Raw genomic sequence first — 18,214 nt, forward strand, 5'->3', positions numbered from 1 at the left:
CAACTATCCATCTTCTACCCACCCATCAATCCACCTATTTTTTTGGATGCATTTCAGACTAATTTAGAGATATTATTTATACTTCTTCCCAGATGCTTCAGTCAGTATAAAATTAACAGGAGTTCACCATTTGTCCATGATTCTTTTTTGCTGTTATTCTTTTGAGGTAAGATTTACATACACAAATCTTAAGGGCACCATTTGATGAGTTACAGCAAATGCTTACTCCTATACAACCTATATCCTGATCCAAGTATGGAACACTGCCATCACTCCAAAAACCCTCTCATGATCTTTACCAATTTCCTCCCACAAAGGCAACTACTGCTCAGTCTTCACAACCATAATTTTTCCTGCTTTAGAATTTCACTTAAGTGGAATAAATAGCACGTATTCTTTTCCTATAAGGTTTCTTTCACTCAGTAAAATGTTTTTGAAGTTCATCTACATCATTGCATTTACCAGTAATTCTTACCTTTTCCTTGTTGTCTAGTATTCTGTTGTATAACTGTCACACTATGTTTATGCATGCTCCTGTCGATGGGCACCTGGGTTGTTTCTAGTTTTGGGCTATTATGGAATAAAGTTGCCATGAATATTCTTGTACAACTCTTTTTGCGAGCATATCTTCTTCACATTTTTTAAGTAAATACCTAAGAGTGGATTTTTTTTTGAGAAAAAAAATCCTCCTCGGGGAGGAGCCGAGGGAGAAGGGGAGAGAGTGAATCCTAAGCAGGCTGCACATCCAGTGAGGAGCCCAACATGGGGCTCAATCTCACAACCCTGAGATCATGACCGGAGGTGAAATCAAGAAATTGGACGCTTAACTGACTAAGCCACCCAGGTGCTCCCAAGAGTAGAATTTTTAGTCAAAACAAACACTTTTAATTCTTTCCTTTATAGTCCTTGTGGTAAACTTCTTAATGCTAAATAATATGCATTTCTCATTATCTATCACTTTTAATTATAATTTTTCCCAGACCTCAGGAAACAGAATTATAGTAATTCATAAATACTGGTTAATGATACTCTCTTATCAAATAGCCCAAATATGGCTTTATTTTATTATTACAGTTAGATATAGTTGATTATACAGTTAGATGTTTTTAGCAATTCAATAATCACACAGGCTCACCCTGACACCCAAATAAAACCTAGGATTCTAATAAGATACATTTAAATATATTGTTCCTTGTCCTTCACCATCCTATCTCCTTGCAGCTCTCCACCCAGGGTAACTATCAACATGAATCCTGTGTTCATCATACTCTTGCTTTCCTTTTCTTTTTTCTTTAAGATTTTATTTGTTTATTTGAGAGAGAAAGCATGAGCAGGGGGAGGTGCAGAGGGAGAGGGAGAAGCAGACTCCTCGCTGAGCAGGGAGCCTAACACAGGGCTCTATCCCAGGACCCTGAGATCATGACCTGAGCCTAAGGCATATGCTTAACAGACTAAGCCACCTAGGCATCCCCCTTGCTTTCCTTTATATATAGTTTCTCATTCTTATTTTAGTTTTTAGCACTATAAAAAGGATATGATGGGGGAAAAAGCCACATGAGCTTCTTAATTGATACAGAAAAACAGTTTGACAAAATTCAATACCCTTTTATGATAAGAACGCTCAACAAACTAGGAACAAAAGAAAATTAGCTCAACATAATTTTTAAAAAAGATTTTATTTACTTATTCATGAGAGGCACACAGAGACACAGGCAGAGGGAGAAGCAGGCTCCATGCAGGGAGCCTGATGTGGGACTCGATCCTGGGACTCCAGGATCACACCCTGAACCAAAGGCAGGTGCTAAACCACTGAGCCACCCAGGATCCACAAGCTCAACATAATTAAAGCCATATATGAAAAACCCACAGCTATCAATATACTCAGTGATAAAAACCTGAAAGCTTTTCCTCTAAGATCAGGAACAAAACAAGTGTGCCTACTTTTGCCACATATGTTCAACAAAGTACTAGAAGTCTTAGTTGCAGCAATCAGAAAAGGAAATGAAAGACATTCAAATTGTAAAGGAAGAAATAAAATTATCTCTGTTTGCAGATGATATGATCTTATATGTTGAAAACCCTAAAGATTATACATATACTAACATGCACACATATGCATAAAACCTGTTAGAACTAATAAATGAATTCAGTAAAGTTGCAGGTTACAAAATCAACACCTAAGAATCAGTTTTATTTCTATGCACCAACAATAAACAATCCAAATAATATATAAACAATCCAAAAAGGAAATTAAGAAAACAATTCCATTTGTAACGGCATCAAAAGGAATAAAATGCTAAGGAACTTAGCCAAGTAGGAAAAACACTGAAAGCTATAAAACATCATTGAAATGAAAGAAAATACAAATAAATGGAGCAACATCCCATGTTCATAGATTAGGAAACTTAATACTGTTAGGATGTCAATACTATCCAAAGTGATCTACAGATTTAATGAAATCCTTATCAAAATCCCAAAGACTTTTTTTTCTTGCAGAAATGAAAAACCCATTTAAAAAATCAAATGGAATCTCAAGGGACCCTGGATAGTCAAAATAATATTGAAAAAGAAGAAAATTGGGAGCATCTAAGTGGCTTATTTAAGTGTCTGCCTTCGGCTCAGGTCATGATCCTGGGGTTCTGTGATCAAGAGATAAAACCATAAAACTCTCAGAAGATAGGAAGAAATCTTGATGATAATTGGATTTGGCAATGCTTTCTTGTCAAATGCCAGGAAACAAAAGAAAAATAGATAAATTGGACTTCATCAAAATTTTGAAAATTATGGGATGTTTAGGTGGCTCAGTTAGTTGAGCATCTGACTCTTCATTTTGGCTCAGGTCATGATCTCAGGCTCGTGAGATGGAACCCCGACTTGGGCTCTGTGCTCAGAGTGGAGGCTGCTTGAGATTCTCTCCCTCCCTCTGCTTCTGCCCCTCCTCCTGCTCACAAACCTGTGCATGCTCACTCTCTTTCTCTCCCTCCAAAATAAATAAATAAATAATTTTTAAAAATCCTTTAAAAATTTTTAAAATCGTGCATCAAAAGACACAGTCAAAAAAGTAGAAATGCAATTCACAGAATGGGAGAAAATATTTTCGAATCACATATCTGGTAAGAGATTAATATCCAGAATATTTAGAGAACTCCCAAAACTCAACAACAAAAAAACAAACAACCCCACTAAGCATATGAAAAGATGTTCATCTTCACTAGTCATTAGGGAAATGCAAAGCAAAATCACAATGAGGCACCACCTCATACCCATTATAGTGACTTAGAAAATCAACAATAAAGAACAAAAAGCAATCCAATTTAAAAAATGGACCAAGGACTTGTATAGACATTGCTCCAAAGAAGGATATATATAGATGGCTTATAAATCATTGTTAAAAAGAAAACCACAGGCCAAAATTGGCATCATATAGGTTAAAGCCCCAAGTCAGTAAATCAAGATGAACTATCTAACCTAACCAGTTTTATTTAGCTAATATTTGCCATAACTGTCATTTTCATTCCTTTAACCTCAATCTTCATATATCCTTAGAGTTTTAGATATAGCTCTTGTAAACAATATATCTGGACCTTTTTTAAAGTCTAATTTGTCAACAAATTCAATGAATAGTAAGTTTATTCTATTTATGCTTAGTATAATTAATCATGAATTTGGATCTACTTTTACCATCTTATTATTTTGATTTGCCTACTCATTTTACATTTCTTTATAATTCTCTTATAATTCAAAAAAATTAAAAAATTGATATTTAGATCTCTCCTTAAATGACACAAGAAACTAGAAGGCCCTCACATTCATTGGTCTCTCCCTATTGCAACCTTGTCAAGTTGACATTTTCTAGATTTTCAGTTTTGAGTTATTATGGATTTATTTTTACCCCTCCCTGCCCTTTTAAGGCAAAAATTGTTAACTGAGCAAGCCAGGTGCCCCCTCTTCTTCATTTTAATTTTTTCTCTTTCTAGGATACCTGCTATATAGATTTAATATTTGGGTAATACTTCTGTTTCTATACATCATATCTTTCACTTTTCCCTAAATTTAAAATTAGGCTAATTTAAAATTATTTGTTGGTCTCTGTTAATATTTTCACTTTTTATGGAATCTATGTGTTTATTTTCCTTTTTTTTAAATTTTTTTATTTATTTATGATAGTCATACAGAGAGAGAGAGAGAGGCAGAGACAGAGGCAGAGGGAGAAGCAGAGGGAGAAGCAGGCTCCATACACCGGGAGCCTGACGTGGGATTCGATCCCCGGACTCCAGGATCGCGCCCTGGGCCAAAGGCAGGGGCCAAACCGCTGCACCACCCAGGGATCCCTTTATTTTCCTTTTGAAATGCTTCCTCAAAGGTCTAGTAATCCTAGCTTGTGAATCCGTTTGCCCTGGGGTATTGTCTCTGCAGGCAGCTGCAGAAGCACACAGAGTTTGCCCCAATTGACACTGAGGCTAAGGAAGGCAAGAGGTGGGAATGGGCCTGAGGAGAGAGCCCTGGACACCATTTGCTCCAGGAGGAAGAGGGTAAGGGAAAGTTAGTTAGTTGGTCTCCACCTGCTTCTCTTCCTCCAAAGCCCAGGGATTCTGTGCTGGCTTAATTTGATACCTGGGGACACCTGAACTAGGCTGCAGGTATTAGTAGGCCCTGTTTTTTTTCCACCGTAACACAGAATGGGCCTGAAGCAAGATCAAAACTCCAATAGTTCCCTCCTATGTTACTCTCCAATCAGCGTGGCTGTCTCCAGTACAGGCCGCACCTGAACACATAACAATTAAAAACAGTCCCACTTCACCTGGGGGGATCATACTTGACCCTGGAGGGGGACCCTGGAGAGTGTCTCTGTCATATATGTTTTGTAGCCCCTACTCTTTAAAGAATCAATTACACATATGTGGTTAAAAAAAGAGACTAGAATTTATAATAAAAAGCAGGGCCTTCCGCTCTACCCCACCCCTTTCCCAGTCACACTTCCTGGGAGTACTTTAATCCTTTCTTTTTATAGCTTTCCTGAAGGAATCCTGTAAGAGAAGAACTCTTTCCTTTTCCCTCCTACTAGGGAGAACCCAACTCTTCCCTACTGTTTGCTCTCCGGGAGTCAACTTTACTACTCACACAGAACATGTTACTTCAAGTGTGCAGCTGCACCCCAGCAGACTCTAAGCCTTGGGTGGGTAATGGTCCAGTGAGGCTGAAGACAAGACCTGAGACAGTAACTGAGACATGGATTTATTGAGGGGAACTTACGTATAGGAACTCCAGGGGCAGCCAACTGGTCAAAGCATCTGTTGCTGGCATGTATGTGCAGCAAGTTTTTATATCATAGCAACTTAACGTAGTAACTATCAGTGGCCCTCCCTCTCCTTGCAAGGCCAGCATTTCTAAGGAGATCAAGTCCTGCCACTCTGGGTTGGCCACCCCTAGAAGCCCTAACTTTGAACTCTAAGCAACACATTCTGCTGCACATTCCGCTTGATGGGAATATAGAGGGAGGATAGACAGGATCTCTACCTCTTTAAGATAGCAAACATGTGGGGCATGTTTGCACAAACTAGCTATCTGCATGTGCCATACATCTGATCACCAAATGTTTGTGGAGGTTTTCTCCCCACACCAAGCAATTCTCCTTGATTCCAGATGAGCGTCCTACAATTTAACTCAATTCTGAGTTAGATCCTGCAGGTTAGTCCCACAAGACTGTCCCACTACCCCTGACAGTGCCCACAAACCTCAGATAACAATGGAAAGTCCAGGTTGTCACCTGTGCTTCTGACCAGCCAGCTCTAGATCAGAGATTCCAACAACCCTCTCGCTGGGTTCTGTTAATTTGTGAGAGCAGCTCACAGAACTCGGGGAAATACTTATATTTACCAGTTTTTTAAAGGATGAAAGATGAACAGCCAGATGAAGAGCTACATAGGGTGAAGCCTGGGAGGGTCCCAAGTATGGAAGTTTCTGTCCCTGTAGGGGTGCCATGCCTCACCCTCCCAGTGTGGAAGTGTTCATCTGTCTGAAAGCTCTTTGCACCCTTTTATATCAGGATTTTTTTGAAAGCTTCCTCATGGAGGCATGATCAAGTGTTAAGTACATTTCTAGCGCCTCTGCCCTCTCAGGAGTATGGGGAGGAGGTGGAGCTGAAAATTCTAAGTTTCTAATCATGGCTTGGTCTCAGGTCTTCATGGTGACCAGGTCCCCCATCCAGAAGCTGTCCAGGAACTCACCCAGACTCACATCATTAGAACAAAAGATGCTCCTAGTGTTCTCATCACTTAGAAATTACAAGAGTTGTAGGAACTCTGCATCAGGACCTGGGGGCAGAGACCAATATATATATTTTCTATTATACCATGATATCTCTGTAACTTTAAAACTATGTTGGGCAGCCCAGGTGGCTCAGCAGTTTAGCGCTGCCTTCAGCTCAGATTGTGATCCTGGAGACCTGGGATCAAGTCCCATGTCAGGCTCCCTGCGTGGAGCCTGCTTCTCCCTCTGCCTGTGTCTCTGCCTCTCTCTTTCTGTGTCTCTCATGAATAAATAAATAAAATCTTTAAAAATAAATAAAACTATGTTAATCCTGTTATTTCTCCTTTCCTCACTATTATGAGAAGAGATCCTTGTAAAATTAAAAGAAATCTCATTGAAAATGGAGCCAGGAAGCCCTAAAGGGGGAGCTCTTGCACGCACCACTCCTGGCAGCTCCCATAGCCAGCAGAAAGAAGGGTTATCTTGACAAGGGAAAACCTTTCTCACAGAGGAATTTCATCTCCAGAAGTTAGGAATGCACATTTGTCTTTCTCTGGTTGGTCCTAAGCTGATAGCAGAGACAAAAACTAGAGAAGGTACCAGTTATTAATCAAATGCTGGCTATTTGGGACCGGTTTTTACAAGTATTTTCATTTGGCTTCTTGAACCAGTTGTTAGAGAGATAGTGGTCTGACTTCTTACAAGTCTGACTTACACATAGCAAGCTGGCTTCCTGGGCTGGTTACTGCAGATAATGGGTTGGTTTCCTGGGCTGATTGCTGCAAATAGCAGGTCCGAATTCTTTTTTTTTTTTTTTTTAAGATTTTATTTATTTATTCATGACAGACACAGAGAGAGGTAGAGACATAGAGAGAGAAGCAGGCTCCCTGCAGCAACCTGAGGCAGGACTCAATCCCAGGACTCTGGGATCATGGCCTGAGCCAAAGGCAGATGCTCAACCACTGAGCTACCAAGGCACCCCAGAATTCTATTTTTATATACAGTCAGGCCATTGTCCATTTTTATATTCATCATCTCACTATGTTCCCAAAGTTGTGCAACCATCGCCACTATTTAAATCCAGAGCATTTACATCACCCCAAAAGAAACCCTATACCTACTAACATTCTCTCATTTTCTTCCTATTCCCTAGCCATAGGCAACCAGTAATCTACCTTCTGTCTCTATAGATTTCCCTATTGTGGACATTTCACATAATTGGAATCACATAATGTGGTTTTCAAGACTAGCTTCTTTCACTACCATAATGCCTTCAAGTTTCATCCATATTATAGCATGCATCAGTACTTCATTACTTTTTATTGATGGATATTCTTTATGGTATGATTCATGATTTTATGATATTGAAAGATATTAATGCACTTTCTCTATAATGATTGTGTGAATTTCATTCTTACCAGCAATATATGAGTTTATTTTCCCACAGACAATTTTCTAATTTTTTCACTAATTCAATGTTAGTGGAAAGTTGTACTCCAATTTACTTTTATTATTTTTTTTTATTTTAAATGAGGTTGAACATCTTTTCATGTCTAAAATCCATTTCCATTTATTTTCTGGAAATTGCTTATATTTTTGTCCATTTTTCTTATCTAGGTAATTTGTAGAAGCTTTTTATAAATCTGTAGGTTAGCCCTCTGAACACGAATTTTGACCATTTTATCTTGAGTTTCACTTGTCTCATGTTAATTTTTTTCACTATGTAGAAAATTATTTTTTTAGTTCATGTCTTACATTTAATTTTTTTTTTTTTTACTTAGAGTTTGTTCCAGTTACAGTATAAGGTATTGGTCAAACTTAATTTTTCCTAGTTGGCTACCTGGTTGTCCCAACATCATTTATAAAATAGTCCATAGTTTTTCCATTGGTTTGAAGTGTCACATTATCACAATCTAAATTCCCATATTTTTGGTCTGGTTTTGGACTGTCGTTTCCCATCAGTTGTCTAGCTACACATGGGGCAATACTAACTTGTTTTAACTATTGAATCTTCATATTATTTTTAAGAAGAAATCCATAGGCCTAAAATGGCATCACTTAGGCCAGGTCAAATTAGCTAATAATATCTAACCTAAATGTAGTTTCAAACTCCCCTAGAGATAAAAGCCTTAACTTGTCAATCAGAAAATTTCTGGTAAATACCAATGATGTCATCTGTCACATGGGCCCTTTTCATCCCACAAGGGAAGATGTGGTAATCTACCTAAAACGACTGCCTCCCTATCCTTCTCCTGAAGGGAAAGTGAACTTGACTTTGCCTGGAACAATCCTTTCTTTTCTTCTGTAAATAACTTTCTTGCCCCACCCTCCTTCCTATAAAAACCTTCCATTTTGTACAACTCCTTGGAGCTCTTCTCTATCTGCCAGATGAGGGGGCTGCCTGATTCATGAATAACATAATAAAGCAAATTAAGTCTTCAAATTTAATTGGTTGAGTTTTTGTTCTTTAACACTATATTTTATTTTCTTGTAGTCTGGTTCTTCCTCACTGCGCTTACTTTTCAGAGGTTTCCTGCCACTGGCCACTGGAAAGGACTCAATCTGTTCTTAATGATTAAAAATAAGGCCAGTGATCTCAAATCAATTTATGGAGTAATGATTTTTTAAAAGACTTTTTTAAAGGTTTTATTTATTCATGAGACACACACAGAGAGAGGCAGAGACATAGGCAAAGGGAGAAGCAGGCTCCCCAAAGGGAGCCTGATGTGGGACTCAGTCCTAGGATCCCAGGATCATGCTCTGAGCCAAAGGCGGATGCTCAACCACTGAGCCACACAGGAGTCCCTATGGAGTAATTATTAAACAGTGCTCATAGTCTCCTGTGTAAAGACCCCAGGGCTCAGGTCTTTAGGGCTGGGAGTGAGCTGTGTGAGCTGTGTGAGCAGGAGGTGAAAGATTTGTGGAAGAGGGGATTGGGCTGAAGGAGGCCTTGAGACTCCAATTATCATTGTTCCTTCTTCATATTAAAATTTCTCCACTGGGGCACCTGGGTGGCTCGTGTTTGAGCGTCTGCCTTTGGCTCAGGGTGTGATTCCAGGACCCTGGGATTGAGTGCTGCATTGGGTTCCCCGCAGGGAGCCCGCTTCTCTCTCTGCTTATGTCTCTGCCTCTCTCCCTGTGTCTTTCATGAATAAATGGATAAAATCTTAAAAAAAAAAAAAAAAAAGATTGTCTTCCCTTACACCAGAGTTCTCCACTCTGGCTACACAATGGACCACCTTGGTAAGCTTTCAAACTGCTGGCATCCCACCCTGAGATTTCTGATGTAATTGGTTTGGGGTGTGGCCGGAGTATGGGTGTTTTTAAAAAAACAGATTCCATTCCCAAGTGATTCTGATGTGTAGCCACAGTTGAGAATTATTGCCTTTCAAATTCTTCAGCATCCCCTGGAATAAATAGAAAGTTGATGAGCAGTTTTATATGGCTATCTGCACACTCTAAAGCCTTTTCTTGTTTTTCAGGACTATTCAAAATCCAGATTCCTCAACTATATGTGCAAAGCTTCTAGCTTAGCTGGCAGATGGAGCCAAAGCACTTTTTGACTTGCTGAGATAGCCTATCCAGCCATTGTGAGTCCACGTTACCTCCTGCTCTGTCAGCTTCTCCTGCATCCTTCTCCAATCTCTTTCCCATGCTGCCTTAGACAACTGAAACATGACCCACTTATTATTGCCTTCATTTTGACCTCAGTCTGTATTTTCTGATTAAGTTCTTCTTTCCAGCTTACCTTTTAACTCAAGCAAAAGCATCCTGTGGACAAAGCATCCTGTGATGGAAATGGAAACTACCCCTTGGAACAATAGGGACCTCCTAATGCCAGCAAGACCCTGAGTGATTGACCCCAAGAGAATGATTGACCTGACCTTTACTACCCACCTGCCTGTATATACCTAATGACCTTTGTCCCACATTTTCCCTTAGATAAACCTAAAGGTATTTTCAGCACTTTGGAGACAGGCTTTGAGGCACTAGTCTGCTATCTTCCCAGTGTTGGCCTCACTGGAATAAATTCCTTTCTTGTTTCACCACAAGTCTCTCTGCCTTTGGACTTTATCAGTGGTGAGTGGCCGAACCTGGTCTGTTTGGGACCCCTGGGCCCAGAGGCTTGCTTGGTCTTCTGGTAACACAGACTCATGAGTTTCTTTACCAAACAGATATAGAGGCAATGTCAGATCAAAGCAATTTAATTTCCCTTATGTTCAACTTCCCTATGTGACCCGAATCTATTTTTCTAGCACAGGCATAATAGACACTTTATACTTCCAATAATATATTTACATTTCTCGTGGGGAATTAAAAAGGAGAATTCTTAAGACTCTGAGTAAAAGCTCTTTGAAAAAGCAATAAGAACTAGGCCTTACAAATGTTTTGCTCCAGTGTGTGAGATCATAAACAAGCAAAACTTCAAATATCACCATGTGTTCAGGTCGTGTAGAAGAGAATGAGTCCTGGCTGGAACACCCTGGGCACCAATGAGCTAGCTCATCATTCAGGCACTGTAAAAAAACACACTTGCCCTTCCTTTAATACCTGCTCTTCCTGAAAACAGCTGAGACATTTGAAGTCTTGTCCATTCACATGTCTGGTGGTTGATCTAGGCTGTTTGCTCTAGGCTGAGGGGCTAGCTGGCACTGAAATACCCACATGTAGCTTCTCTGTGTGGTCTGAGCTTCCTCACAACGAGGTGGCTGGGGTCTAATGCCAAGCATCCCAAGAGATGAGCCAAGAGGTAGCTATATTGCTATTCATGCACTAGCCTTGGAAACCACATGGCATCCCTTCTGCTGCATTCTGTTGGTTGAGGCAGTTACAGGGGGTCCACTCAGCTTTGAAGACAGAAAGCATAGACCTGACCTCTCAGTGCAGGAGTGTCAATGTCACAAAATAAGATGAGCCCTTGAGATGGGATATACAATGGTATGTCCATCTTTGGAAAATAGCCTGCTAGAGGGGTGAACTTGACAAGTAGTTACTACACAACATGATAATATTGATATCTTAGAGATCCCACAACTGCTATTGACAAAAATAATAACAGTTGGTATTAGGCTCCAACCTGTACTGGGAATTTTATGTTCTTTCTTCCAAAATAGCTTTACTGAGATTTATTTTCAATACCGTAAAAATCACCCAGTTAAAGTGCACAATTTGGTGGTTTTCTGATATACTCAATAGAGTTGTATAACCACTACCAACTAATTTCAGAACATTTCCAACACCCCCAAAAGAAACTCGGTAAACATTGGCAGTGACCCCCCTCCCTCATTACTTCACTAATCTCAGCCCCTGGCAACCATTGATCTACTTTCTATCTCTATCTGCCTAGTCTAGACATTCCATATAAATGGAATCATACACTATGTGGTCCTCTGTGACTGGCTTCTTTCACTTACCAACAGTGTTTTCAAGGTGCATCCATGTTATATGTTATTTCTCAGTCCTCAAAACAGTCTGAATTGACTCCTCATTTCTATGAGAAAATAGAAGCAATCAGAAGAGAATCTCTAAAAGCTCCTATAGGCAACTGTGCCCAGGTTAATTTTATCTTTATGGGTGAACAGTGACCAACACATAATAAACATGCAATGAGTATTTGTGAATAAATAAGCCCACCATGGTGATTTTTAAAGTGTAGTCCTTTGACCTACAGCCTCACAATGCTCTGTCTCCCTGCAGTTCTCAGGCCCTCAACCCTGACCTATTAAATCAGATTTCCAGGGATGGGATCCAAGCAATAGAATTATAGAAATTGATTGATTAATTGACTAGGTAATATATTCATGAGCTTCAGGATCCAAAAGATACAAAAGGTATGTCATGTTGGGGCATCTGGGTGACTCAGTGGTTAAGTGTCTGCCTTTGGCTCAAGTCGTGATCTTGGTGTCCTGAGATCGAGTCCTGCATCAGGCTCCCCACAGGGAGCCTGCTTCTCCCTCTGCCTCTGTCTCTGCCTCTCTCTGTGTCTCCCATGAATAAATAAAATCTTAAAAAAAAAAGGGTATGCCATGACATTTTCCTTCCCTTTTATGTCCTCTAGCCAGTCAGCTTGTTTCTCTAGGGGCAACTAATTTCACCAGTCATTTTGTTTTGTTTTTTTTCCCAGAGATATGGTCCACAAATGAATAAATATGCGTGTAATATTCTTGTGCTTTACTACTTCCTCCACAGAGGCATACTATACACATTTTTATGCACATTATTTATATTTAAATATGACTTATATATAAAATGTTTATGTACAGTTTAAAGAACACTAAAATGAACACCCATACACCCATCTCTCAGGTTAAGAACTAGAACATCACTGCTACCCTGAGATATCGGCAAGGTGCTTCTCCTCCATCACCACCAGGGGAAACCTGGACTGAATTTTTGCCTTAACCATATTTTGCTTAGCTTTTCATGTTTACCAACTATACATGTATTCTTAAATAATATAGCATTTAGCTGGGCCTATTTATGAAATTTATATCAATGGAGACATTTTGCATATGTTAATTAGTAAGTTGTTTCTTTTACTCAATATTGTTTTTGAGGAACAAACAGTTGATGCCTATAATTGTAATGCATTTATTTTCACTGGTGTCTGATACCCCATTTTGTATGTATGTAACACAGGTTTTTTTTTTTTTTAAGATTTTATTTGTTTATTGGACAGAGAGAGAGCACAAGCAGGAGGAGCTGCAGGCAAAGGGAAAGGGAGAAGAAGGCTCCCTGCCAAGTAGGGAGCCCAGTGTGGGGCTTGATTCCAGGAACCTGGGACCATGACCCGAGTTGAAGGCAGACGCTCAACTGACTGAGCCACACAGGCACCCCAGTGACACAGTGTATTTATCAATTCCACTGTTGATTGACTTTTGAATTGTCACTGATTTTGCTACTGTAAACAATGCTGTTATAGAGTTGGTTGTGCAAGCCTCCCGTCACCCATGTCAAGTTTCAGGAGCTATGCTGTCCAATACAGTAGCCATTAGCCATATGTGGCTATTGAGCACCTAAAATATAGCCAGTCCAAGTGCAGCAAGTCTAGAATATAGACTGAATTTTGAAGACTTAGTATGAAAAAGAAATGTAAAATATCTCACTATCAATGTTTTTATATTTAATATATATTGAAATGAAAAACTTTAGATACATTGGTGTAAGTTAAAATATTATTAAAATTAATTTCACTAATTCTTTTTACTTTTTTAAATGAGTTATTAGAAAATTTAAAAGTACATATACAGCTTGCATTCTATTTCCGTAAGACAGTGCTGTTCAATAAAGTATCTCATTGTGGAATTATTGGGTCTAGTATTTGGTAACACCTAAGTGTTTTGCAAAGTGGTTATAACCTTTACACTTTTACTAGCAACATATGAATGCTCCTCTTGCCATACCCATCAGCATTGCCCAGATTTAAAACTTTTGCCAATCTGGTAGATGTTGAATGTTATTGCACTGTGGTTTGCAATGTACATTTACCTCATTACTAAAAATGTTGAGAATTTTTTTTTCAGGCACTAGGCTGAGTGCCATACATGACTTTAAAAAATTGTTCTTAGGGATGCCCGGGTGGCTCAGCAGTTGAGAATCTGCCTTCAGCTTAGGGTGTGATCCTGGAGTTCCTAGATCGAGTCCTGCATCGGGCTCCTGCAGGGAGCCTGCTTCTCCCTCTGTCTGTGTTTCTGCCTCTCTCCCTATGTCTTTCATGAATAAATAAATAGATCTTTAAAAAATTTGTTTTTATGATACCTCGGTGACTCAGTCAATTAAGTATCTGCCTTCAGCTCAGGTCACCATCCCAGGGTCCTGGGATATTGGCCTTGTGTCAGGTTACCTGCTCAGTGGGGAGTCTGCTTCTCCCTTTCTCTCTGCTCATGCTCTCTCTCTCAAACAAATAAATACAATATTTAAAAAGTTGGTTTTTACTTAAGTATAATTGACACACGATGTTACATTAGTTTTGGGTGTACAACATAGTGATTCAACATCTCTATATGTTATGCTCTGCTCACAAATGTAGCTGCCATCTGTCACCATACATTGCTATGACAATAGCTCTGACTATATTCCCTATGCTGTGCCTTTCATCCCTGTGACTTACTCATTCTGTAACCAGAAGCCTGCATCTCCCACCCCCCTCATCCATTTTTCCCATCCCACTACCACCTCCCCTCTGGCAACCATCAGTTTGTCTTCTGTCTTTAAAGGTGTGATTCTGCTTTTTGTTGTTTATTCATTTGTTTTGTTTCTTAGATTCCACATATAAGTGAAATCATATGATATTTGTTTTTATCAGTCTAATTTATTTCGCCTAGCATAATACCCTCTAGGCCCATCCATGTTGCAAATGGCAAGATCTTGTCCTTTTTTATTGCTGTGTAATATTCCTGTGTGTGTGTGTGTGTGTGTGTGTGTGTGTGTGTACCACATCTTCTTTATCTGTTCTAGGAATGGATAAATATGTCATTTGACATTTTGTCATATGTTCACTTATATTTTTTCTTCTGTGTTTTCCTTATGGCTCTCTCATTCCCTATTTCAATGTATCTCTTTTTTATTGATTGATAGGAATTATTTATACTGAATACTATCATTTATGTGTCATGCAAATATCTTTTTTGGCTTATAACTTACTTTTTTTCACTCTTTTTAGTGAAAACCTTTGGTTTTGAGGCAAACTCAAAGTTACAGAAAAATCTGTTACAAAAAAGTTTACTTGTATAGGGAAGCCCCAGGGGCTCAGGGGTTTAGCACCGCCTTCAGCCCAGGGCCTGATCCTGGAGTCCCGGGACCGAGTCCCACGTCGGGCTCCCTGAATGGAGCCTGCTTCTCCCTCTGCCTGTGTCTGCCTTTCAGTCTCTCTCTCTCTCTCTGAATAAAAAATAAATAAATCTTAAAAAAAAAGAAATTCTTAAAAAAAAAGTTTACTTGTATACTACAAATAAATTTTCCCCTTGAGAGTAAGCTGCCAATATGATGTCCCATTACCTATGAATACTTCTTTTTTTTTTTCTTTACCTATGAATACTTCTGTGTGTTGTTTTTACAAACAAGGACATTCTCCTACATCACAACAATCCAAAATAGTTATTAAGGAAATGCTATCTGGCAGCATTTGTTCAGAGTTTTTCTGGTAATCTGGGGGTGAGATATGCTGTATTGAACTCATGCAGTCTGAGTAAGAAGCAAAACCCAAATAGCATTTTAGAATTACATTTTGTTGTTGCTGCAGTTAGCAAATATGATTAACTTGTATATATTTTCCATTGACATCAGATGTATAAAATCAGATGAATCATAAATCTTGGTCTCTGACACATTATCATTAGTCCTTTCATGACCTTCTTTTATTATTTGTTTATGTAAAAAATATGATGAACACTGTGGACCTGCATCAACCCCAAAACTTGACAGCAACCTATGTGTTCTTCTCCTATTCCATCCTCTGCTTTCCCCCATTTTCCTGTATTTTATATTCATAATTCCTTTCTTATCAATATACTGTATATGCTTAGTCTTATACATAATGTATGATATGTGTATTGCTTAGTCTTTTTTAATAGCAGCTTTATTTTTAATAGCAGCTTTATTGAGATATAATTCACAAATCATAGAATTTACTCTTTTAAAATATAGAATTAGTGATTTTTAGCATATTCATGTGTGACCATCACCACTATCTAATTCCAGAACATTGCGACACTTGGGTGGCTCAGCGGTTGGGCGCCTGCCTTCAGATCAGGTTGTGATCCCCGGCATCCGGGATCGAGTCCCGCATCAGGCTCCCTGTGAGGAACCTGCTTCTCCCTCTGCCTTTGTCTCTCCCTCTCTCTCTCAGTCTGTGTCTCTCATATAAATAAATAAATGTATTTATAAATAAATAATTAATTGATTAAAAAATAATTCCAGAACATTTTTATTATCCTCCAAATAAACCCTATATTTATTAAGCAGTCACTCCTCATTCCCCCAAATGCCCCACCCCAGCTGCCACTAATCTACTTTTTTCCTTATGGATTTGTCTAATGGGCATTTCACATAAATGAAATTAAATAATATGTGTTTTTTGTAGAGCCCCTGGGTCAGTCAGTTGGGCATCTGATTCTTGGTTTAGGCTTAGATCATGGTCTTGGGGTCATGGGAATAAGCTCTGAGTTGGACTCCCTGCCAGCCTGGAGTCAGCTCAAGATTCTGTCTCCCTTTCCCTGCCCCTTATGCCTCCCCTCAGGCCATGCATGCACATTCTCTCTGTATCTCTAAAATAAATGAATAAAAATAAAAATAAAATCTTTAAAAAAATAATATGTGGTTTTTGTGTCTGGATTTTTTTTCACCCAGCATAATGTTTTCAGGTACATTCCTGCTGAGTGTGTATCAGCACTTAATTTCTTTTTGTAGCTGGATAATAGTCCATTATATGGATATATACATTTTATCTATTCCTCAGGTGAGGGACATTTTGAGTGTTTCCTACGTTTGGCTACTGTGAATAATAGTGTTATAAAAAATTATGTACAGGGCTTTTTGCATGGACATATATATTTTCAGTTCTCCTTGGTGTACACCTAGGAGTGGTGGTCCTGGGTCATATGGTTACTTTATGGATAACTTTTGGAGGTGATGACAGACTGTTTTCTAAATGGGCTATACCATTTTACATTCCCACCAAAAATGAGAGTTCCTGTCTCCACGTCCCTATCAGTCCTTATTATTGTCCATCTTTGTGATTTTAGCCATCTAATAAGGGTGAAGTGGTAGCTCATTGTGGTTTTGATTTGCCTTTCCTGATGACTAATAATACTGAGCATCCTCTTATTGGCCTTTTGTGTATCTTCTTTGGATATGAAATGTCTATTCAAATACCTTGCTTATTTTTCATTGAGTTTCTTGTCTCATTTTTAAGTTGTAAGGATTCTTTACATATTCTAGGTACAAGGTCCTGATCAGGTTTATGATTGATAAGTATTTTCTCCCATTTTGTGGATTGCCTTTTCATCTTCCTGAGCATGGAAATAACCCAACTTGGACCATGAGGAAAAGGCAAACACTTATAGATGGTGGAGCAGCAACATAGGAGAAGGATCTGATTCGTGAGAGAGAAATAAACTTCTACTTTGTTGAATCACTAATGGTAATTGTGTCATACATCCAATACAACATTTTCCTTTTTCAAATGCCTTCATATTCTATAGAAGCTCTGTGAGACAGGTAGAATCATGCTATTTCCATCTTACAAAAAAGAAACATGAAACCCAGAAAGCTCAGTGACTGACATGGTGTCATGCAGCTTATGTGCAAAGCAGTGATGAATTCTTAGCACCAAAGCTCCCTGCCTCTTATCAGCCCTGAGCTGATAAGGAAGCTGACAGGAAGAGGGAGGTGTATTTTGTCTTAAAGGAAGAAGGTAGATGGTCACAATGTACCTTAGGTCAGAAGTCTAGACTCTGCTTCTATTTATTGTGTACACTTTTATAGTAATTTAAATTTTCTGAGCCTCAGCTTCCTTATTTATAAATTATGGAGCTTTGACAGGTTGATGCTCTATATTTCCCACCAGGTGTGAATGTCTTTTATTTTTTATTTTTTAATTAATTATTTTATTTATTTATTTATTTATTTATTTATTTATTTATTTATTTATTTATTTATGATAGACACAGAGAGTGAGAATGAGAGAGAGGCAGAGACACAGGCAGAGGGAGAAGCAGGCTCTATGCCGGGAGCCCGACGTGCGACTCGATCCCGGGACTCCAGGATCGCGCCCTGGGCCAAAGGCAGGCGCCAAACCGCTGAGCCACCCAGGGATCCCCATGTCTTTTAATATAATTATACTGTTTCCAGGTAATTGTTTTCACTGACTGTTATGCTAAATATTTGCTCATATGGCATAGCCATTTCAGCTAAACTTAATGTATATTGGGAAATTCTTTTGGATGCCAGTTTAACAAAGGCAGCG

The 18,214-nt window shown here is 38.9% G+C and overlaps 1 protein-coding gene across 1 annotated transcript in view; it reads left to right on the plus strand.

Moving 5' to 3' along the window:
- The window catches only part of LYG1 (lysozyme g1), a 35,561-nt gene extending 25,649 nt beyond the window's left edge, over nucleotides 1-9,912 (plus strand). Inside the window, exon 7 of the mRNA XM_035695988.2 lies at nucleotides 9,732-9,912. Coding sequence (XP_035551881.1) covers nucleotides 9,732-9,778 — 47 coding nt within the window. The 3' untranslated portion in view covers nucleotides 9,779-9,912. The remainder of the gene's footprint in view (nucleotides 1-9,731) is intronic.
- The last annotated feature ends 8,302 nt before the right edge of the window (nucleotides 9,913-18,214 follow it).

The sequence above is a fragment of the Canis lupus genome, chromosome 10 (genome assembly GCF_003254725.2).
Source record: "Canis lupus dingo isolate Sandy chromosome 10, ASM325472v2, whole genome shotgun sequence".
Classification (NCBI taxonomy): Eukaryota; Metazoa; Chordata; class Mammalia; order Carnivora; family Canidae; genus Canis; species Canis lupus.